Source organism: Gavia stellata, chromosome 1, assembly GCF_030936135.1.
Source record: "Gavia stellata isolate bGavSte3 chromosome 1, bGavSte3.hap2, whole genome shotgun sequence".
In the NCBI taxonomy this organism is placed as follows: Eukaryota; Metazoa; Chordata; class Aves; order Gaviiformes; family Gaviidae; genus Gavia; species Gavia stellata.
In genome coordinates, this window is record NC_082594.1 from 110,340,838 (window position 1) to 110,365,454 (window position 24,617).

General features: G+C 40.2%; 1 protein-coding gene across 1 annotated transcript in view; it reads left to right on the plus strand.

Annotated features, from left to right (window-relative positions):
• The window catches only part of SAMSN1 (SAM domain, SH3 domain and nuclear localization signals 1), an 80,570-nt gene that overhangs the window by 53,576 nt on the left and 2,377 nt on the right, over positions 1–24,617 (plus strand). The window contains exons 5-10 of the mRNA XM_059820425.1: positions 10,162–10,233; positions 10,814–10,969; positions 13,003–13,120; positions 14,540–14,691; positions 16,969–17,175; positions 18,208–18,358. Coding sequence (XP_059676408.1) covers positions 10,162–10,233; positions 10,814–10,969; positions 13,003–13,120; positions 14,540–14,691; positions 16,969–17,175; positions 18,208–18,358 — 856 coding nt within the window. The remainder of the gene's footprint in view (positions 1–10,161; positions 10,234–10,813; positions 10,970–13,002; positions 13,121–14,539; positions 14,692–16,968; positions 17,176–18,207; positions 18,359–24,617) is intronic.

The following is a 24,617-nucleotide window of genomic DNA, read 5'->3' on the forward strand; positions in this document are numbered from 1 at the left end:
CATGTCTTCCCTTTACCATTATGTTTGAGATAGAGATGGAGCTTTGTCACTGACAGCTTGCAGCCATGAGATAAAGAAATCGGCTTCACTTAGCAGCAGCACAGCCAAAAGCAGATGTGTGAAGATGAGATGACAAAGTGGCCGAGACAGCTGGATGAGCTCATGCAGCTTGACTCTCTGCTGCCTTCACCTGTGCAAAGCGGATGCTGAGCTTTACCACTCATGAATTGCTTTCACTTGCCACAGCTGCACTGTTTTTCTCCTATACTTCTGTCTGTCTGCCTCCTTCTTAAGGTCAGATGTTAAGTCCAAAAACCGCTTCACAGAGCTGTAAAGGGGACATGGTTCACTGATGGATGAACAGCTCAGAGCTTGTGCAGAGGGTGCATGAAAATGACTGATGATGGTAGAGCAGGCAGTCAGCTCTAGTCACAAGTACATGGCAAGGCTCTTCTGATACTGTCTATTGGAGTGTTTCCATGATTTTCTTTCTGTCTCTATAATGGAGTTTATATTCACTTGATTAATGTCTCTTGGTAATTGTGTCTACATGGGTAAAAAGTTTGAAAACTATGGTTTTGGGATTTTGGTTAGTATTGGAGGGAATGGGAAGAGCAGACATGTTCCCAGCCATTCATTAAAGCTTAAAACCTTGTAGCTGGCACAATTTCCTTTGCAATGGAAGGCCAGATTTGAATAGGATTTGGAGTATGGCCTTGAATTTGGGCTTCACATAACACCTCAAAGTCCTCGCTGCTGTCTGTGTCTCAGTAGCATCATCTCATTGGTGAGCGTCTCCCAACTACACGTGGTTTTCATGGAGGTTGTGGGAGCAGGGGAGGGGTGAAAAGTTTAGTCTCAATTTTGTTGTGCATCAGAATGAAAACACACTTCAAACATCTGGTACATTTGTTTTTCATGAGATGAAACTGCAGTTTTCCACTGAGCTGTGATCACAAGAACCCCATGCCACAGAGATAATCGACTGGAGAGAGGAGTGTGCCCACACTAGACTAGTACCATTTGCTGTATCGGTACTCTCAGTGAGCTGTTGATTGTACTCATTCCTTTCTGGTATAAGAGTGACCTGGACAGAATCAGGATGCTATCTTGTCTTCAGACGACTAGATTTTTTTCCTGTGGTTGCAGTTATAGAACTTATGCTGCAAAGAAAACCAGAATTTAAGACATCACAACTTCTGCACTAAGAAGTATTCTTACACAGTGCTAAATCACTAGGAAACTCTGAGCTGGAAACCTTTCAGCTTCCATACTGCTCCAAATCCAAAAGCTTATTGAATTTATTTTATGAGTTCTAATTTCCAAGGAGCATATTTTAGATTCCCAAGCATATGTTGTGCAAGCATGTCCAGTTTTTGAAGCCTGCGAGGCTGCAATGAAGTGCCACATGTGCTTTCTTCAACTGGCCAATAAGGATAACTTTGGTCTGTTGATGGCAATAAGCCAACACTAGAACTCAGCCTTCTGACAAGGGAGGATACATGAAGGGGAAAAAATGGTGCCGCTGGTCATCATTTTAAAGGAGTCGGAAGTTAACCCACTGTAATGAGTATACTCTTTTTTTATATTTTTGTTTTCTAAGATAAGAATAATGCAAATAAATGGACATAGAGATTTGATGAAACACTAAAATTCACAGTGACTGATGATAGATACTGCACTGAATTTTGCTTCTCTACTGTAGTGCATCTCCATTAAGGCAATTTCAGCTAATCTCACTATGGATTCATTAATCAAGTGTAGTCAGGATGTCTGAAGGGAGATAATGAGGGGGAAAAAATTGGCCTATTGTTTGGATCTTATTCTTCAGCTAATTAGTTTGTTTATCATGCTCCATAATATTTGTATCCCGATAAATAAGTTCCAGTCGCAATTAGTTATCATAACAAATGGCTAACACATCTTTATCTACTTACAAGTTCAAAATTATTCCATAAATAGATCAATTAACTTTGTGTTTTCTTTACATCGCATGCCTATACAGATTTCCAGCCTGCAGTATGAGTTAACAGTGAAATGGAAACAAGGTGGACCAGTAGGATTTTAAGATTTTCTCCCTTTTAGCCAAAGGTGCAAGCATCCATGGAGACAAAGTCCTTAATCCTACATCCTTTTCTCTAAGCACTAACATCCTAAATGCATACTGCAGTATCGGCAGTCTTAGTGCCTTCCAAAATTTCTCCTCTAAAGAGCCTAAGAAAAGATTTGTTCATTTTTTACTCACTTTTTGCTCATTTAGGATTACATAGTGTATATCTGCCCCACATAAAGCTGTCACTATATTACTTTAAAAAAAAAAATCCAAAAATGTTGAGGTTCCAAGAGCCCTGTGGTGTTGGAGACTGCTGAAGATGGGAATGTTTATAAGCTCTGTGATATTAACTGCAGCACTCAACCTCAGGTGACATAAAGCATGCAAAAAAGAACTTTCTGTCAGTTTTATTATTTCTAAAAAGGTTCCCCTTGAAAGAGAAGAGTGACCTTGCTCTGCTGAGCTGACATATGCCACTGAATTAATGGCTAAGCTTTGCTGTAGGGAAGCTTGCAGAAACATTACAACTCCAATGGCTGAGTTTGCTGTGAACATTAATCAGGGGAACCAACATGATGTTTCAAACACTCATTTAAAAGTAATAAAAACTAACTCTCTTTCTCCCCCCTCCCCCAAGTTTCTTAGAATTAGCTTATTGTTGGTCATTACCTGTTGTCAAGGGTAAGACTGCAGGACAGCAGTAAAACTTGTATAAGGGTTTTCTAGAGTTTGCTTACTCTTCAGAAAAACCAAACGAGCTTTTGGGACGGTCAGATTTAACCGTGACTTAGAGGTTATTTTTTAATCTTGTTTCCCTCTGGAAGGTCTTTTGAAGGAACACCTTCCACTGGAAATGTGCCTCTCCCTAGCAAAGAATGCAGAAGCTGCCTTCCATTCTCGGTGACTCCCTGGGAGCAGGACCAGCTCCCACGTCACGCATGAACGAAGCATAAGACAGGCAAGGAGGCTCTCGCTGCCATCGAAAAAACCCTTGTAAACGATCTTGTATGGCTGTGGTATGACGGTTGAGTCGCAGAGGCTCTGACCAAAACACTGTCACAGAAGGCAGGAGTATTTTCTGCCTATCCCCTGCTGCTCCGCTGTGGGGTTAGCAGGCGAGCGTGCTGCAGTCGGCAGCTGTGGCCGCTTCTCAGGCTTGCTGAAAGGAACAGCAAAGCCCTCGGACGTGCCGTGTCTCCCCGCGCTATTCTGCGTGCGGTCTATGTATAGCACAACGAGGCGGTAGGCTCCTTATGGCCGCTTCTGCTCTGGCGTGGGAGCATTCATGGTAGTCGTATGCGGGAGATTCCCCCCTCCGCTGTGGGAGTACGCTGGCTGCCCCACTCAGCGTGTGCTGGACAGGCATGGGGCTCCCTTTAAAACTGAGCCCTTGGGGGCTGCATGCTTCTTGGCTCGTCTTTGGGCATACATATTTTCATCTTCACTTAAAGCCCATTCTGCAAACATGCATGTGAGTAATTTCTCTTGCACAAGAAATCCAGCTGAACCCTGCGAAGTCAGGACCTAGATAACACACAGCATTAATAAAATCGTGCTGTATAAGTAAGCAGGGAAAGGACTTTAAGCGAAGGAAGGTGATGCGTTTTTAAAATATGAGAATTCTTATGTGAATTCATCTGGTTCGGAGAGGAGAAAGTTTCAGGAGAGGAAAGATGTTGGCATTTAAGGGATTAAAGATCAAAGCCTGCAGTGCTTATGTAGTGTTTAACCAGTCTTTACTCAGACAGCGCTCCCCTTTACTGCAGTCACGGTTCTATGGAGGGTGGATTTCCAGGGTTGTCCCTCGATGTTTCTGCCCATGTGTAAATGAAGGGTAAAAAAGGTTAGCAGAGAGGTAGAAGTGCACATCATGCCAAGTCCTTAACTGTCATTTTCATAGCTCCTCTGAGTTTGTCACACATCCTTAACCTTCTTTTAAAGTCATTTTCTTTTCATGGTTTTGTGTGCCACTGAAAGTCACTTTTAATTAAATGTCATATAAATAATAAAGTCTTAATTACATAATTATTGCAAATACCTGTGTGCACACTCCCAGAATTGGACAGGCTGCCAGAGGGGCACTTGGAGTGACTTTTCTCACTGGGAACTGAGAGTGCTCTGCAGCAATTGGCCAGGAATGATGGTGCTCAAAATTCAGGGTCAATGTGCACTTAAAGGAAGAACAGTCAGATCCCTCGCCCCTTGCACATTTTGCAACACTCCGTTGCAAAAAAACATGCTTAGTGTTAAGATCAATGTTTCTTAAATTGCTTTCTTACTTAGTTCCTCACAAACTTGTTTAATCAACACAGCACATTTTTTGCCGGATGAAATTGCCTTTCTGCTCAGACTTCCTACATGGCTTGCCTCTTCCTGAGGAAGACTTACAGACCTTGCAAACCATCTCGCCCCTATTTAACTTCATGAACGGTAGCTTCCCTCTTGCTCTCAGCTGCATCGGCGTGCCCTTTGAAAGCACTCAAGAACAGAGTTTCTAGTGGAAACTCTGACATGCGGGCTGGGTTATCAGGAACTACGTGCTTCGTGTCACGTTGGTTCAGGCTTGAGAGACTGAGGCTGGTACCAGATAGCGGTGCTGATAAAACAGCCACTCAGTGTTTACTTTGGAGGCTGAAGTTTGTTGACCTGGAGGAGTGTTAAGTACAATTAACTCATTGTTTTATACAGCTTGTCTTTTCCAGTCATGCTCTGTCATTAAAATTAGGGTCTTTGCTCGCAGCTTCATGGTGGCAGTTTTGTTCACAGAGTACTTTTAGCTCCCCTCTCTTCCCACCTCCATGCAGTTACTGAATACCAGACCACTATAACAACCAGTCTTTTATAGAGTCATTTTTAAGCCAGTTAAAAATGCCATTTCAGTAGATTGCCCTATTTGAGTTAGCAAGAACAAGCTGTATCTTTTTTATTGCTTTTCACTGGCGAAGTACAAGGTTTAGGCCATGTTTTGTGCAGGCTATAAAGTTATATTAATAGCTTGGTTAGTGGTCAGAAGTTCTGTATGTGTAACTAATGTGTAAATAGGAAAAAATCCCAGAGGTAGGGAGGTCATGGTGTCTTCTCTTTTTTTGCTTCCCTATTGCTCTTTGGAGAGTTGCTGAATCTTGTATGCAAATTCTCATTCTTTATACAGAAGTGAGGGCTTTTTTGTTGTTGTTGGGTTTTTTTCACAGAACATCCCAAAAGCTAAAAATGGCTATCTTGCCTTCTGGGAAAGTAGGGGATAATTTCTTTGATTATCTATGCAAGAAGCTAAGCTATCAGACTGGCAATATTCATCCCTACTTTAGTAATTCTTAATTTCATTCTCAGAGTAGTCTCCTCCTCCTGAAGGGACTAGGAGCATCAGAGAATAGAAGAAATGAATCAAATCCTGAGCTCTACTTATCTCCATCGATCAAAGCAGCAAGCACAGACTGTCCTCTTGGGAGCTGCTGTGGCTTCTTCCGAGGAGAGAGGAAGAATACAAGTGTCTGTGGCAGGCAAGGAAATTGGGCAACATGCTGAGCTCCCTTTTTGCTACTCCCAGTGACCACATTTGCCCCTATACAGCTTACAGTCTGGGTAGTCTAAGGATGAATGGAAGCTAAAAATGAAAATGCATGGAGGAACTTGAAGAGATTTATTCATGCGAGAGGGTCAGTACAAACCCATTGCATCATGCTGGCCTTAAAAGCTATTTTGAATAGGACTTGAAGCAAAATATAATGGGCCAGAATTTCTCACAGCAGGGAACCAGATCTCTGAGCAGTGTGAATTGTCCAAAGGAAAATATGAGATGAATATCACCCAGAATGGTTATTTAGGAGGATAACTGCTGTCAGTTTTGGCTCAAAGGTTGTCTTTAGACATGGAGAAGCTCTGACTAGTTTATCATAAGAACTAACTGACTTCTATAATGATATGCCCTACAAGGGAAGGATGTTTTATAACAGAAAGACATGGATTGCAGAACCTCTTCTTGTTGTTGTTTTTCTATTTGCATACCATATCATTTTCTGGGGAAAAAGATAGGCTATTTACAGACAAACCAAATCACTAACTGTAGACTGTCCAAATTAAACCAAACAGCAATTACATAGCACTTATCCCTTTAAAATGATTATTTAAAGTTCCTGGATTTCAGGGAATTGAAGATATAGGAAAATATGGAAGAAGGATTTAAAATACTGAAAAATATCTTTGATATTTTCTATTATGCTAATTTGGTATACTGAAGGGGAAGGGATGAAAGTTAATTCATCGATTTGTAGAAATTATCTGATCAGTCCTTGTGTGGGAAAATAAAAGTGTTTCTCCCCTGCCTGTGCCTCCATTAGATTTTACTGAGCAAATTCGTATTTGCTTAATGTATGCATTGGTAGCTCTTGCATGAATCCAGCCAGAAAAATCACTTAACTTTATAGGATGCTGAATCCTGGTATCAAAAGTCAATAGCATATTTTCTCCTAGTAGCTTTGCATTTACTTTAAAAGCTTCCCTTCACCTGGAAATAAGGCCTGTCCGTATCTTCACAAAGTAGGTGTTCCCTGATGCTAATGCAGTGACTGACACTACTGAAAGTAATAGTCCTGTTCCCTTTGCAGCCCAGAGCTCCTAAATCTGCTTTTTGTTATCAGTATAATGGGGTTGAATACATTTTTAAAAGGTGGTAGCTATTGATTACTTAATGGAAAAAGTTAGTATAGAGAATTGCTGAAACAGCCCTATTTAGTGCTCTCCAGTGCAACAAGACCATTATCTAGAACAGTGGAACTCATCCTGTAACCCTTATTAATATTTAATAGGGATGAAGCAACATTGAAGTACACTACAAAATAGCCCAAGGCTTCTGCACATGTAGGATATAAGGTTGTTTCAAGGGTCGAAAAAGAATAACTGATTTCCCTGTGCTCAAGCTGTTTATAGGTGAGACCAACAATAAACAATGTTTTTCCTCTTGTTCCTTTTAAAGTATTTGCAGCACATCTGCACTTTAATATACAGTTATTCCTACTAGACATCTTGAAGTGATTGAATGCAACAGAAAGGTCAGTGTACGTTTAGAGATCGCTGTGTGAGACTATTTTATACTTTCCCAATATTGCTGTGAATCCCAGCCTTCCTCTTTCTATCCCTCCCGCTCCATGCTGCAGGGCACATTTGGCTGGGTTGACAAGCCAGTGAAAGGTGTTAATCCTGTCTAATAGAACCATAATCCTTGGGGCTGTGTTTTTATATCATACTATTGAGCTAACCCCTTGTCACAGGATATTGTTCATCTACTTAATAGCAAAGTTCTTTATGGGAATTTTAGAGAAAATTAAAATGCACAATCCAAATTGTCCTTTTCAATTTCACAGGGTAAAAACAAACAAATAAACCACAATGTTTAGCCAACAGAGATTTTCTGAGAGATTACAATCAATTAAGAGGAGAGCTGTGTGATTTTTTTCTTTTTTTTTTCCCCCTCAGTGAATAGTAAATGTCATTTTACTTGTCCAAAAATATTCACAAATCTGGGTCAGTTTCTTCAAATAACCTTTGGCTGGAAATATTTTTCATGTTAGATGTGCCCAGAAATGTAGTGAAAAAAATGTTGTTCTTTCTTTTCCTCTTAAGCTGCAGGGGTTAGAACATGGACCCAAAATGTGGGTACACTTTCCTCTTCCATCTGGCTGTGCTCAGGCCTCTCCCACTGCTATGTCCACATTAATTTTTTTTTTTTTTTTTGGAGGGGGGAAGCTGGTTAATAAATAAGTGTGGGAAAACAGGGAAATGGAACAGCAAGGGACTTTTATTTTCAGTTGTGTTCCAGAGGATGCTGATATTCTTCTTCTCAAATGGAGGCTTTAAGACAAAATATTTGCACATGGTTTCCCATAGCTTTTCTTTGACATTTTTTTCCCTCTGCAAACTATTTTTAGTTTGAAAGGGGCTGTGTGTAAGAGATAAAGGAGCTAATATGGATAGTAACGCTGTGATTTATGAGCAGAGACAGAATAAGATGGGGTCCTTCCTGGATGGAAACACCCAGGGGAGGTATGTGTGTGCTCCGTATAGCGGGTATCATTTTGATGAACTCCTTCCTTAAGATCACGGTTGCGGAGCCTGAATGCCACCTCGCCACCCTGTGCGGCATCAGGACCTGACGCTGTTACTGATGAGTCCCGCAGAGGACTAACTGCTGCCAGGAGAGGAGAGCGTAAGGAGACCGAGCAGCAAACAGCAGCTCGGTAGCTGTGGGCAGAACATGTACGGGGACATACCAGCACCCAGAAACTTGCCAGCAGCTGAAGTCATTACTTAGGTCTCGGCTCAAACAGGTCTTTGGTTTTCCAGCTTTCCAGAGGACGGCACTCCCGCAGGGTTACTAACCCTGCCGCCTGGGTAGGGAACTGGAGGATGGGTGCAGCAAGGGCAGTGCTCCCTGCAGCGCTTGGTCTTTGGGCAGGTCTGCTCCTCTTACCACCACCGAGAGATTTCTCCGTACCTTCTCTGGAAGCAGGTTCATGCTGGCATTAAGCATGTCTGCAATGCAAAGGCAGGCAATGGGACCGGCTATTAAACCAGTCCTTTTCTCCTCCTCTTTTGTTGTCTACCTCAGTTGCCTCTAAGGCTACCTCGTGAAAACTCCTACCTGGTAGAGAAGATTGGAAAGCTGTAACAGTAGAGCAGAGCCAGGAGCTCGCCGGCCCTTTTGAGGCTTGTGGTGTTCCCAGATGGAGAGTGAAAGGAGGTAGCTGGAGATGCCCAGGGAAGGGGGCATGGTGGGTGCTTTAGAACCCTGGCAGGGAGATGAAAAGATGGCTTGTGTGGCTTGGGGGGAAGAAAGCAATGGAGCAAGGAACTGGTTTGGCTGAAATCACGTGGGTAAGGTAAATGGATGAATAAATACAGGAAAACCCGTAACCAGGTAGTCTGAAATCACTTATGTATTTTTTCCCTCCAGAGGGGATTTTTGAATACTCAGAAATATACTGAGATGATATTGCATAGTATATAATAGTAAACCCTGCTTCAAGAAATCTGATACTGCATTAAAAGACTTTCTTTAGTATGGAAGAGTGAAGAACTTTAAAAAAAGGAGTCGTTCTGGATTTAGCTTTGAGTATTGGTGAAGATATAAAAACAAGCTCTTAAATACACTGTAGAGTTGATAAATGTCCGAATTTTGGCTGCTATTAGGGCCACACTTAAAGGGATTTCTGATTTTTCATCGATGCCAATTTTATGCAGTTTGCCACCATGGGCAGTGCCGTGTCAGACAATTTTGCCTGCGCATGTCTGGCAGGTATTTCTGTGTGACCTCTTGCAAAAATCTGCTGTGCCACGTCCCTCCTTACTATGTCAATTATCCACACACATAAAGGGTGAAAATTAGAAGGAAGTAAAAGCAATCCGTTCACGGTCTCTTAATGCACAGTTGAGGTGATGCAGCCTTTCTTACATGCAGTGGCACAGGGAAAAATTGTACCCGTACACATTTAAAAATCAGATTTTCAAATTAGGGGATTGGGAAGAAAAACACAGGGCCCTCCTGATTACTCTGTTACTTACTCCCTCTGCAACATATGCATTTTGGAAAAAAATTATTCATCATCCTCGGCAGTCCTTGCTGATTCCTGTTGGTAAAGAACCATAAACAGTCTCCCCAGCTGCAAAAGTAAACTGTATAAATTGCCACAGTCAACACCACCAAAACCGACTCTATAGCTAGTATAATATTTATGGAAACACCTTTTTTTTAAGCTCACGGACAGCAATCTTAAGCTCACGGACAGCAATCTTACCTAGAAGTAACTCATAGATATCTGTGTATCATTAATGTGAAACTGATGTAGAAGAACTCAGTCATATCCATGATCTAGTTAGTATTTGAAGCAGTATTGGTTCTCTTATTCATTTTTCTGCTTCCAGCTGTACAGTCACAATTTTTTTTTCCCTATAGTCACCTCCTAGTTTGTTTCTAGCTGGATGTAGCAGTTCATGGTCCACTGATCTGGGCGGAATTTTTAACACAAACAGGTGACTTGACAGTTGTATTTAAGTCTTAATAACAGAACAAAACAGCATCAGTGAGTCAAGGTTTGTCTTCTCTTTTTTTACAGCGCACAAGCAGCTTTGGAAGCTTTGACCGTTTCAGGCATTACTCGATATCAAAGACAGATGATTCAGCTGAGGTCTGTATAACACAGAGTTTTACCTTCTTCAGTTCACTTTCCCACGACAGTTATGCAAAAACATTGGGAAATTATTGTGTAAATTTTACGCTGGTGAGAACTTTGCTTGTGTACCTCGATCTGTCTGGGTGATTGAACCCTTGCTAAAATGAACACGAGAATCACACCTAAACTTTGGTACTCTGATGGGAAGACTAGAAAAAACTTTTCAAAAAAGACAAAAGTGCACTTCAGGTCGGTGCATGCCCAAATTAACTGGCACGTGTATGCAACCCATAGATGTGTCTTTTTTGTATTCAAAAACCTGCATAAATCCCCACAATTTGTGTTTGGGTTGAGGACAATAAGCAATGGCAAACAACATTTTCTAGCATAAAATATATTTTCCTTCTGTCATTCACACATACAGTGATGAGCTGCAAACCTCTTTAGGTACACGATTCCCCAGGAAAATGGCCATGACTGACTTTTGTCATCCTAACTGCATTGGTGTCCTTAATATTCTTCTGTAATTCCTATTCCACTACACTGAATTTCATTTTCATGGTGATTTGTTACTTACTTTTTTATTTCGAAACAGATATCTGAGTTGGAGACTGTAAGTGACATTGGAGATGCCGTACAAACTAAAGCAGCAAATAATGGAGGAAGTTTGGGTAAGAAGATGAGAGCCATTTCCCTTACCATGAAGAAAAAGATGGGTAAAAAGTACATCAAGGCACTCTCTGAGGAGATGGTAAATACAGCTTAAGCATCTCGTGTTTGATGATAATACATGTGAAGTAAAAATGTTATGTGCATTTTTCCTGTTCATGTTTTAATTGTCGTCAGTTATGACAATCCATAAAAACATGGTAACACATACTGAATTAAAACAGCTTTAGTATGTACCCTTTCTTTCATGTGCATGTTAATGTACACACTCATGTACATACACAATTAAAGCATCACACAGTAAGGGCCCAAGATAGACAGAGAAGTGTTACATCATTGAATTTTGCTTTGTCATCAAGGAGCATTTGTATAAGCATCACAAAAAAAAGCTTCCTGATGTGGACATCCTGAGCATCAGATGAACCCCATCGGCAGTCTGATACTCAACCTGTACAAAATGCTTCATTAGAAGAATTTATCTTTCAGTACAAGAATTATTTCCAAAGTCCATTTTGAAGAGGTCAGCCAGCATCCTAGAGCATGACAACTCATATGCCTTATCTGCTTTTACCTTATCTAATCTTAGCGAACCTATCTTTATTAAACATAAAAAACATATAATGTTTCACATGCTGCAAACCCTGTTTTCTCAATATGTTGTGTCAGTGAGTTCCAAATTTAAAAAAAAATAAGTAAAAGAGACTTGTCATACTTAATCATCCTAAAAAATCTAGCTAGTCTGCATCCTATCTCACACGTGTCAATACCGAAGAAGTAGGAAAAAGAAATAAGAAACTTCACAAGTAGAAAATAGTGTTTCACAGGATACCTTTAGACAGTATTTGGAGGTAAAAGACAAGGATTCCTATTTCATTTGTTTAGTTTGCATTTCTGCTAGAATTCAAGAGATTAAGAAAGAAATATCAGAATTTCAATATTTACCTTCTGCACATTTACAGCAACAATTCACATGACAGAAACTCAATGAATTATCTGGTTGGACACACATGTAGCATAATCTTCATTCCTGCAGGAGATGATGACAATCAATACCGGCCCACTGATTAATCTATGGGTTATGTTGCTGACTGGTGTAACAAGCACTGTCCTTGTTGAAAACCAATATAGTCTTTCATTTCAATGCTATGCCTTATACGTACCTGTGTAGGTCTCTACTTCATACATGCACTATCATCTTTGCTTGACTTCATCAGCCAACTGACGAATAATTAATATTTCCCCAAATATAACGTAACATCCCAAGTACTGCAGCATGTTTCAGTTGCATCAGAATGTCACGCACACTGACAATGTGATGAAATCTGCTGAAGAAATGCCTTCCTTTGAAAGCCTATCATTATTTCACTTAGTTGTTACATTGTCCCTAACTTACCTGTGATTGAAATATGGATCTTACTGGTTTGAATAGGCTGTGATTCCTGAGGTGTGATTTAATGTTATAAACTCAAGGGGCCAATTTCATACACCATTAGATTTTTGTGAGAGAAACATGCATCTATTAATTCTGAAATGCACCGGATTTTGAGGCCAATGTGTAGGTCGGGCAATGTGGTGAGCGTGGTGCTAGAACACACCGATGCCGTATGTGTGTGCCAGCTGTCTCCAGAGTGCCCCGGCTTGGGTGCCAGCCTGCCGCCAAGCACCGATGGTTTTCAGAAGTTCAGCGCAAAACAGTTGCATCAGCTAGCACTTCACCATGTGCTTTCAGAATTAAACCTTATATTGCCTCCTCTGAGACAATCAGAAAAAACACCTTATCTGGCTACCGGTGAACTTCCCATTACAAGCCTTTGTCGCTGCTGTGGTATATTGCAGTCTTCTGAGATGGAGAATTAGTTTAGCTGCTTGAGCAGAGTGGAATGAAGTGAGTGGGGCACAGATGAGACAGGGGTTTTCTCCAAGATCAGAAGGTGCTAGGGGTGGTGCTGGGCATCGTTAGTAGCAGGCATCGACTTCTACAATGCTTTCTCTCATAGAGCGGTTCTTAATAAAGTGTAATGATGAGTTAATCTCCAATGATGATTTAAAACAAAAAAACAAATGTTTGTCTAAAATATATCTCTTCGTGGTTAACATCTGATTTTTGTGTTAAAGAATGAAGAAGGAAAAGATGACAGTGACCCTGGTGGAATACACACTGAGAAGGTCTCCCTAAAAGCCAGTGACTCTATGGAAAGTCTCTATAGTCTGAACAGTGGCCAGAGCTCATCTAGTAAGTACAAGATATCCATACTTCTTACTCAGTCACTGGATCAATATTGTTATTGTTAAAGTCTGAGGTGTCAGATCTGGTGATCAAAAATGTGACAGTAGAGAGCTCTTCAGTCTGGCAGACAAAGGTGTCATTTGATTAAATGGGTGGCAGCTAGGTTAGATATAGCTCTCTCCAGAAATCAGCTGACTGTTTTTAAGAGCAGAAATATTAACTGAAGTTAAAAAAATAACATGGATTATAGGGGATGTTGCTGGTATATATGCCATAAATGTTTTTTGGGGTTATCACTGCTATGGTGCTGGCACCCATAGGGTTGCAATCACTGGGTGCAGCCACACAAGCATCCTCTCTGGGGGTAGTTCATCCTTCACCCTGCAGATGTGAAGCAGACAAAGTGAGAGGTCTCTCTGAGATGACGAGTGATGGGGGCCTGACCTGGTGGCTTCAGGTCATGATGCGGAGAGACACAGTGTGCTTCTCTGCAAACCCACCAAAAACCCTCCCCCAACAGGGTAGTCTTAGTCAGAGGGCAGATGAATCTCTGATAAGGAGTGGAGTTTGCCTCCACCTCTCTATCCGTTGCTCTGCTGTGGACATTTGCTGAGCAGCAGGCCACAGCTGTCCATGATGACGTTGCTGTGCCATCACTGCAGGCACCACGTGAGCTCTAAGTGGGGACTCGAGCTGCAGTCCAGACCATTTGCACTTAGTAGTTAATCTGGCCATGAGACGGAGCTGTGCACTTAAGCAATCACCTCAAACAAAACCATTTTTATGATCATTTTCTATGATGTGATTTGTGAAAATTGTATATGGGAGTTTACTTCCAAAACACTGCTGCTCTTATCTAAAAACATATTTGGATGGGATATTGCAGAGCTTGCTCAAATTTGCTTGAATTACTCTGCCGATGTTTTATTGCTCAACTTGGATAAAATGACAGGCAGAAATGTTGATAAGATTAAAATTTCCCTCTGCAATGCAGGTTCCTTTGATGTTTCAGCTAGCTCCGTAATGAAATAAATTAACTTCTACAGTACTTGTTTTCATTTCTCTGAATAAACAGGAGAAGTTCAGCAGAATTAATTCCCTAAATTGCACATTTGGAGTACATTTTATTAATCTGCAGAGGTAATATTTCAAAAAGTCTGTAGGTAAATCGTGTAGTCTATTAGTATCATCACCAGAAAAAGATTATTGTAGGGAAGATGTTAATGAAAGATCTCCTACCTATTTTCTTCGGTCTCTGTAGTATGCTTTTTATTGAACGTATTTTTCCTGGAATGTGTCAAAACCACACAGAGTACATTCTTACTCTAATTCTGTGCTTTTTGAACACTTTCCTCTCGGCTGCTGTGCAGAACTGCATGTCTCGGCATTTGGTGCAGGAGATCTCTCAACTTGACTCTCTTTAAGGTGGGGTGACCAGCTGCTCAGATGGAACGAGCAACAGGGACAGCCTTCGGTTTGATGACGAAGTCCCTTACAGTGGACCCTTCTGTGGTCGAGCCAAAGTTCACACTGACTTCACACCAAGTCCTTATGACACTGATTCTCTGAAAATCAAGGTAAGACAACCACCAGGATTTCTTCTTTTCCCGTAAGAATGCCGGGGGGCATTTATTACATGTGAAGAATATGTTTAATAATGCATTTTTAACTGTTAAGAATGTGTAACACTCTAAAAGCAAGCCCAGTCTGGATTTGCAATGCTTCTATAAGGACTTAGTTCAGAAAATGCTGCAAAGCCAACTGTGGCTAACGGCTTTTTAAGGCATAGACTCCAGGTAGGTACCTCAGCGTGGTATCTACCTGGATACCACAGTTTTCCTCAGACTAAAATACATTTTGCTTGCCACATACTAGATCTGGAATAAGAAGAAGTCTCATGGGATATGAAGTTGCCTTCCCAGCTTTTTTAGTCACAGCTAGGGTATATCAAAAGCTCAGTGGCACCCACTGTCTTTAATGAAACCAGTTCGCCTTCCCATTAAGTTTTTCTTTAAGCGTACCTTTGAACTATGAATTTTCTATGGCCCTGACAACATGGCAGGGATGTCCAGGCTGTGTGAGTGAAAAAAAGGAGCTCCAGACATAGGCCCAGTTGAACATTACTAAAAAAACCCAGCCCTTTTCTTCTCCTTCCGTGCACAGATACATTCAATAGCACCATCCTTCAGACTACTCATGTCTGTAATCTGGAGTTCTTTCTTTTCCCTCTTTGTAAACACCTTCATATCCAGATTATATTCACACTTCATCACCTTTTCTTCTTCTTCACAGCCTCTTCTTTTTGTCAATATCCTCATCTGGCCTACATTACAGCCATTGCTCTGCCAGTACTTGCAGTCTTCACCACTTGCCCTCCACTTCCACCCACACTTCGGGCATTTCTTTCGAAACAGTTTAACTGGTCACAAAATGGCAATTTCTGCTGGCTCACATAGGTTCCTTTTTTAGTCACTGGGGCGGTGTATTTTGGACTTATAAACTAATACTTAGGGTTGAAATCCTCTAAATTTATCTCACAAAATTTCAGTACCCTGAATCTGAATTCAAAGTGCATCTGCAGCTTGGCTTAAAGCCTAATCCTGATCTGCAACCACGTCTGAAGTTTCTGAGCCTCCATGAGTGTGTAGAATAATATGTGTGCTTACAGAGCTTTAAACGAATGTTTGTTTAGTTTCCATTTCAAACGGGATCTTAGCTCTGAGCTCCATATTCTAACAAAACCAGGTCACTGGAACACAGTGAGTTTCATACTTGGGTTTGTACCAAAACTAGGGTGACTGCTTTACTTACTTGCAATTTCTTGACCAGACCAGAAAAGATTTGAAAGTATTGGAATTGTTAACAGATATTTTAACAAACCGAGTTTGATTTTTTAAGTGTGTAACAGAATGACAAAAGTAGTGTGTATGTGGGGATTTGCTGGACAACTCTTTAAAGACTTTCAACATTTTTATTCTGTGGTACCTGCCGAGAAGAGAGGACTTAATTCTGAGGTCATGGGAGCAAGTTGTGTGACTTACAAGGGAGCCTTTTTACTACGAGAATTACTCAGAGTCACTGTTTTGCTCAGCTGAGACCTTGGTTCTCACAGCGCGGCTGTGAACACCTTTACCAAAAAGCCCTCTTGAAGTAGCTGTGTTGTCATTCTTTCTTGCACTTACATTTGTGACTGCACGCAGAAGTGCGGAGAGCTGAAGCCTTTAGTTCTGTCTGCTAAGGCACCTTCCACTATTTTCTCAGTCAGTTGTGTTAATAAGTAAATAATAGTGGAAAAATTGACAGTCCTGTGGGAAGGACTGACAGGAAGATATTAAGGGAGTTAAATGTTCTTTATTGACTATTGAGAAATGTAGCCAGTGTTTTTTACTGTAAAATGGGTAAAAGTTCACCTTTCACATAGCTCAGCTGTCAGTTTTTGAGGACACTTGAGATGCTGGATAATAAGATTATTGTGTAAATAGTTTGGCACATATTTGGAAAATAGCCTCACAGTGTTCCCTTGCTTTTTGCCAAAGCTATGCTCACTATTCATGGCAAAAGTTGATTGCTGATGCAACCCTATCCCCTTTCAGGGACCAAAGAGAGCACAAAAAAGGTGAAAGGTGATGCTTATGCTCACCTCTCCTTCGCGAAGGTTTGGAGATAAGGACTAGCTCTATTTTCTGTAATTATTTTGCTGGGATGTTATAAAAGCAAAGGAGCTAAATCTAGGTAATTTTTAAAAGTTACTTCGTACTGACTAGTTAAGATTCTGTGCTGTGCTGGTTTTGGTCCACAGAGGAAAAGCTACATATAACAAACCAGAAGTGTAAGCAGTTTTTTTATTGTTCTAGAAAGGAGACATTATAGATATCATCTGTAAAACCCCCATGGGCATATGGACAGGCATGCTGAACAACAAAGTAGGAAACTTCAAGTTCATTTATGTGGATATTATCTTGGAAGAGGAAGCTGCACCCAGAAAGATAAAGCCGCACAGAGGAAGCAAAAGGACCAAGCCTAAAACGTTGCAAGAGCTCCTGGACTGTGTCCACTTGCAGGTCAGCCAATGCATTTCACAGCTGTATTTGAAATGTTTCATTTCTGTGCACCCGGGTTTGGATGTCATTTACAGGCAGAATTAGAAAGACAGGTTTCAGCGGTGTTGATGTCAGCAAAGCAGCTTCGTGTCTGTCTTTTATCTAACGTGAGTGGCTTATAGAACTGCGTTTTACCACATCATTTGGTTAGGCTAAAAGACTCCACGCAAAAAGGCACGGTGGTGACCGGTCAAGTCACCGTAACCTGAGTGCGATTGTGTGCCTAAGGGTAGGAGGTGTATGACTGTGGACGCCTCAGGGACAGGATTGCAGTCTGACTCCAGCGCCAACATTTGGGTTTCAATTTGGGTTTCAATTTCTCATGATCTTTAGGGAGCAATAGTCTTTTTGTGCGATGCTCATGTTGCGCCCGTCTCCCCTCTGCAACCCTCGTTCTCGACTGAGTGTCAAAGCATAATTAGGTCATGATTTACAGGCAACATTTTTAATAACAGTTATTGCTTTGGTGCTGATGCAAACACTCCTTTTCCTGGAGTATGCGCAGAGTTTCGCACTGCGTCGACACACACAGCTCAAGGGGGACCATGTGTGACACAGAACGGCTGAGGCCTCCCTCAGCTTCAAACCCTCACTTATATTGAAGAGCTCCTTCTGTGCAAAGGCAGAGCACACCCTACCCCAGAGGCCCTCCTGGACCTAGCATGACAGGCACTCTATGGGGTGACCCACAAAAGTCCAGAAGCTTGGCAGATGCAATCATTTCTGGCAGAGCTCTGTCCTGGTCCAATTTGCTGCCAGACTCTGTTAGACTACTCAGCCACAGCTGCTGGGATGGCCAAGAGGACCCCAAGGCAACTCCACCTCTGTCCTTTCTTGCTCTCCAGCTCCGGTTTTATGCCAAAGGCAGGTTGATCAGACTGGAGAATGGAGCCCATTTCAACCTGACAAAAAAGTAAAAGAGAAATTGTGCCTATTCCTCTACTAAACATAGTGCTTGTTTACACGAGGGGATTTGCTTGTTTCTTTTTGTAGGAATATGCCTCAACCCTCTTGCTAAATGGCTATGAAACTCTAGAGGACTTAAAGGATCTACAGGAGAACCACCTGATTGAATTAAATATTACAAACCCAGAAGACAGAGCAAGATTGTTATCAGCAATTGAAAACCTACAGGACTATGACAGTAAGTGTTTAAGCTTTGTTAAGAGTCATGTGCGAGTTTTAATTGAGGAAACACATTTAAAGAAATACTGATTCTCACATTGATCTGTTAAATTATTTTTCTTTTAAATATGAAACATGGAGTCAGATGGTTTTCCTACTTGTTCAGATAGCAAACTATACATCTCTTCTAGATATGTACATGATTAATACAGTAGTAACACAGGAATGATTTAAAATTTCTCATTTATAGGTCCTAAACTAGAGATTGGTAGCAACTATTGCTTGAGAACAACTCTATTTATGGTTGGGGAAACAACCCCCAGAGAGGTTAAGTGACTTCCCAGAAGTCACAAGGTCTCTGCAAGAGCAGAAAATAAAACCTCCCAAACTTTGTGCTAGTTATTAACCAAAATAGAGCTTATTTCAAACAGCTAAAGTAAAGAATTTTCTTTGTTTTTTAAACAACATTCTGCAGAAGAATACAGTTTTTTCCTTCCCTCACTTCATCCCACACTTAGATCCTTACCCAAATCAGTTTCATTTGTAGAAAGATTTTGTAAAAAAAAAAAAAAAAACAACAAAAACCCAACAAGAACCTAATAGCTGGTTTGCATTCTTTTCTCAAAATGAATCTGACTCATGCTTCCAGTGAGCTTCTGAAAGCTGATCATATGGTGTCTGTGTATGTATGTGTATTGATCACCATTATGTTTTCTTCACTTGTTCTTTTCACTGGGTGTGGAAAAGCTACGATACAGAGCAGAACAAACTGTTTCATGATATTTTCATGATAGTTCCAGCCTGACTTCTAATTGTAAATAATTTATGTCAAGTCCCTAGAAACTTCAGCTAAGCATGTAAATTAAGTAGACACTCAGCCAAAACAGGAGATGTTTTTCTCTTAATTAATATTCGTGCATATTCACCACCTATCCTGAGCAGTCATTTCATCAGATGTGCACTCGAAATTGAGAAGCATCTGAAAGAAAGAAAAGGAGACCTGGAAAAGCAATGACTTCCTGGGATATTTTAATATCAATTCTTGTCAGCTGTCCACTTGTTCTCTCCTCAGTAGATAGGTCACCTTCCATTTCTCACTTAGCACATATACATACGTATGGACACACCTGCACGCACACGTATACCTTACGTGTGTCAGTACATAAATCCTTCTGGGTTTCTAAGAATGCCTTTTGCTACCTCCTCCATTCAGCTTTCCCTGCAAATCTCTAATCTCCCTCTTTGTGTGTTTGCTGACCTGTTTTTTTGACTATTCATCTGGGCTTTTTTGGGACCCCATTTGTATATGCAGTCTTTCCTGTTCTTAGTCAGCTTCCAGGGAAATGTAACATAGCAAACAGCCTTAGACACCTAACTTTTAGAAGATGACACCAAGTTTTTCATTTTCTGAAGGTGTCTCAACACTTAATATTCTGCATACACCTATGCAAGGACCAAACCTAAGAAGGTCCTAATTCCTATGTGACTGATCCCATACAATGAAAATTAATAAATTTACCTTAATTATCCAGTTAGGGTTCTTCCTAATTGACAGCATGGGATTAAGTCACTTCTCCAGGCAAAACAGTGTCCCTGATGTTATCTGTATGGTAGTTTAATAGTTTAAATTCTTGTAATGGTTCTGGATATAATAACATTGAATCTTATAAAGTGTCCCATGCTTCAAAATCAGCGATGACACTTGTAGTCTTAGATCAAGAGATGAAATGAATATTTGCTTCACATCCACTTTAGATAGGTATAGCCAATCTTTATAGTATTCAAATTCAATAAAATAATATTCCCAGAATTCATGAATACTCACAGGGACCAGAACCAAGACATCTCTATATACCATGCCAGCTATAAGCATTCATTTAAGTCTAATTGAGTTTCATAAGACTCGTATATTTTAAGGTAAGCGATGCATAAATACTTTCCTGGTTTGGGATACTGTCTTGAATGAGGACTGAATCAAACCCTTGCCTTACCTGGTTGCCAAAGGTTTGTAGTGTCTGTCACAGGAACAGTAGCGACAGACCAGAATTTAACAACTTGCTCTAAAAAAGAAGATACTAAAGACTAAAATTGAGAGAAGCCATTTGTTAAGTCATTATAACGAAAGACAGGGAGTCAAGATGATCTTGGGAATAAGCTCAACATGAGCCTGACTTCATCTGAACCATTTGACCTCTTTGTCCTTCTGTCAATCTGTTTGGAAAATCGGTTTGAAAGAGCTGGGTACTACTGTGAAAGTGAATTCTGCATCTGAACTGAACTTCCCTAGGTCAATATTTTTTTTTCCTAAATGGGCATGACTCAGTCCAGCATAAATGATTTTTTAATTAAAATTGATTTTCTACATTGCTTGGAAGTGAGCAGCATGATTACCCACAGCTACAAGATAATCTGTTTACAGGCCAAGAGAATTCTAGATATAAACTCAGCACTCTTCCAGGTAAAAGTTCACTGTTTTTAAAAGCTGTGTGAAAAAATACACTAAGGCTATAGACCGTATTTACTGTTCTAAGCCCATCTTTCTCATAGAGCTTGGAAGACTTCCATGTCTTTGTGATACATTTGTGCTTCCATGAAGCATGTGTTTGATTAATGGATGGAGTCTCAGGTATGGTCCAGAGTTGAAATGCGAGCGTTTCTGAGTTTTTGTGACTCTGCTATTATTCAGAACAGCCAAGCGTGCTGGAACATAGCCTCATTTTACTAAATTCTACTACAAATGTAGTAAAAAAAGATTTAATATTTCTTTAATGTGATATCTGATATTATGAAATGTCCAGATGTTTTTACAGGGCTTTTAATTTCTTTTTCTTCCCTTGGCTTTTTCTTGACATCTGTTGTATGTTATACTAAGTGATTTCTTCATGCTGCATACTTGTGACTATGAAATTCATGTTGCAGAATAAACAGTTATTGAGTTTTCTAACCAAAAGACCTGCAGCAATAGTTTCCACATTATATGCTCCTTAAAGCCATCCAAAATGTAGGATTTCTGGCAGTGAGAATTTCTTCATCTTACATCTGATTTAGACCTGATTGAATTTGAAAGGATAAACTTTACCCATCTCATACCAGGAATTAAAAAGTAAGTTTCATTTAGCAAATGCTACCACATAGTGGATTTTAAGCAGATTTTGCTTCCTGGTACTGCACTATCTTTCTACCTTTCCTGGGAGTCCAGGCCCAAATTCACCATCTTCAAGTACTTCACATAGCAAGGCTATCTTAGAACTGCAAGGTCTTACAAGCTCCTCACGACCTTCCCCACCCCCACAGATCTCTTTTTAGATTTTCTTTAAGTTGATCAGACCTATATATTTGGGGCAAAATGATTGGTTTCCAAGAATTCATGGTTGGGGAGGGAAAAAAGCTCTTCTTCATAAAGTATTTCTTAATAGCTTTCCATTCTTCTCCCAGATGGCTTCTAGACAGGAGATGGATGTCTGTGCTTTTGTAGGATGCTATTTTTAAAGTGAAGCGGTTGCTGGATGGTTAATGAACAAAGTAATAAAAGAAGTTTGGAATTTTTTTCTTGACCACTTGCCAGGACACATGTTTTTGTGTGTGCAAAATAGCCTTGGTTCTCTTCTCACTGAGATGATGTAAGTCAAGAGGTTCATTCCTGAAGTACAGTGGGTTACATTAGTCAAAGCTATTCTGAGTTAAAGAAGAACAGACTTCATTGGGTATGTGCATACAGTTCATTTTATAGAAAAAAAAAAGGTGCGTATGTACAATTTGGGGGATAATATTTTATGCTTATCTCCCCAAAGCCATCTCCTTAGCTTACTTTTCATATTTAAGTGCCAGATATACTCTAAATCCCACTGCCAGTATCAGATAAGGTTTGTTCCTTATTTGTTGTACTTGTACAGCAAGATACTAGATAGCTGAGGACACAGCTTTCAGTTCTCAGTTGCATTCCTTACGTGAGAACCTAGCGTCAAAAGTTCTGTTTTACACTGGCCGATCCCTTTAAGTACATGGGATTACACAACATCATATCAAGGTCAAATAGTGCTCAAAGACAATCTCCCCTTCTGTACTGTGGTACAACTCATTGACTTGGACATAATATTTCCATATTTCCCAAGGAAGCTCATCCTTGCATGCGTCTTAGTATTTTTCACCTTTTCTCTCTAAAATCTGTTTGCTTCCAGATTTTAGAGAAAAAAGAAGATTCTCATTTCTGTTTTTACCATAGACTCTCCTCTCACATCAGTTCAGTATCCCTCACAGAAAAGCTATGACACTGGCTTCAGTGAGTGCAATTTTTTAAGTTGTATGTCTGTAAATATCCACAAAAGGTCTACTCCTTTGAGTCCCCAAAGTATTGCATGTGTGTACAGACCCACTTCAGGTTTCTCTGCTTCTTTTTCAAGAAGTAACACCATTTACTGATTCAAAGTGATCCTTTCTGAGTTTAATGCTTCATGAGTTTTCATTTAATTTTAACAATTAGGTGGTCTAACTGGTACAGGCACTACAGGTTGATACATGGCCTTCATATGCACCTAAGGAGGTCTAACATTAGCCTTGAAGACACACTTTGTTCAATTTAGTTATTGTATCGCATTGCTGCACCTTCCAGGAAGGCACACAAGTGACTCAGCCTAAAGCACTGTGCTCCTAGCCCACTTCTTCTTCTGGGCAAAACTCAAGAAGGCAAACTCTCAGAAGGCATGCTCATGAAGTATGGCTTGCTGCTGGATGACCTTTTTTTTTCCAAGACAAAATCCAAGCTTCCTGCCACTCATCTGGTTTAAACTGACATAACTACACAGGTGTCAGCGTGGCCTCAGTACATTCTTCAGCTGAATTGCCTTAAACCTAAGCTTAAAGTGCCTTCTTAATCAGGACTTTAAACTCATTAAAAAAGGGAAAAAAGCTGGGGAAGGAAAAAAAGAGCTCTATCCCTGCACGCGTCATGCACATCTATGTCACTGAACAACAAATATTCATTTCAAAGATCTAAATAGCAAGGAAGATAAGTATGCATCACACATTTATTACCAAGGCTAAAGGCCTCACTTTTTTTTTCCGAAGTCTGAAAATAATCCTACCATCTAAAGTACTATTAGAATATATGTGTCAAAATGATGCATATCTTGGACTCTTCTGGCCATATCATAGACAACAGTGACTGAAAGCTATTTATCTTATATGAAACTGCTTTAATGTAGAAAAATGGTAGGACTTCCATTTGTTGATAAGATAGTTATTTCTGATGATTCTGCAACATCTAACGGCAGTTAGAATTTTATCAATTCCTGTTTCTGGTGCATTGTATCTTTCTTCTGATGTCCGAAAGATTAAGACAGTAAACTTACCTTTACTAACATGGACCTTGAACATGTACGTGTTAAAGGAAGGAATTAAGCAGAACTGAATGTAAGAGCCAAAAGCTAAAAAGACAAAAAAAGCATAGTTTGTTTTCTCATGAAGCAACATCTAAAGTCGTGTGCTACATATATTTATAATACTCAGTATCCTGTTCAAGTGGTTTCGTAGTTACTGAATAATATTTAAGGCTGCTTTAAAGAGAGAAAAAAAAAAAGTTTGCTTTCAGTCTTTTCTTCTTAAATATGGGGGAGTTTTCTTCAACTTTTTCTGCTCAGAATGAAAAATAGAAAATATAATATTTTCACTGTCTTAAACACCTGAATGTTTTTGGTTTTTTGGTTTTTTTTTTGTTTGTTTTTCAGACAAAAGTTTTCCATTTCTGTATGTTTTCTAAACAGAAATTTCTTATTGTCCTAACTGACCTAAATTCAGATTTAAAAAAATCTCAGTTCCAGGCTTGTCTGTGCCTTTTCCCCTGAAATACACAAGGGAAAGACATTGCTACAAAAGAATATAGGATCTGTTTTTCAGATAGGAACTACTCAGATTATCACAACTAGTTACAGGGCACTAATATACTGACCGAAACTGTATTTTCTTTTTAATCCACTAGTTACTTGGTCTTCTTTCCATTGTAAAACAAACAAAGTGGATGGAGGTTCCTCTTTGACCTTGAAAATGTAAACAGGATTAACACTTTTTAGGTCACTGCTTGCCAGGGCAGCAGATGATGCTACAGAAGCTGATAGAAGTACCAGCAAGCAGCATTAGGCTGATGAGGGGATTACAGCAGAGGACGGGTAGGGGAGCCCTGCCTGCAGCTGTGACAGAGGACTTCACCCAGCCACCGGCTGAGCTCTGTCAGCCCACAGCAACCAAGACCTGGGTCATCTTGGTGCCGGTAGGATGGGTGCGAG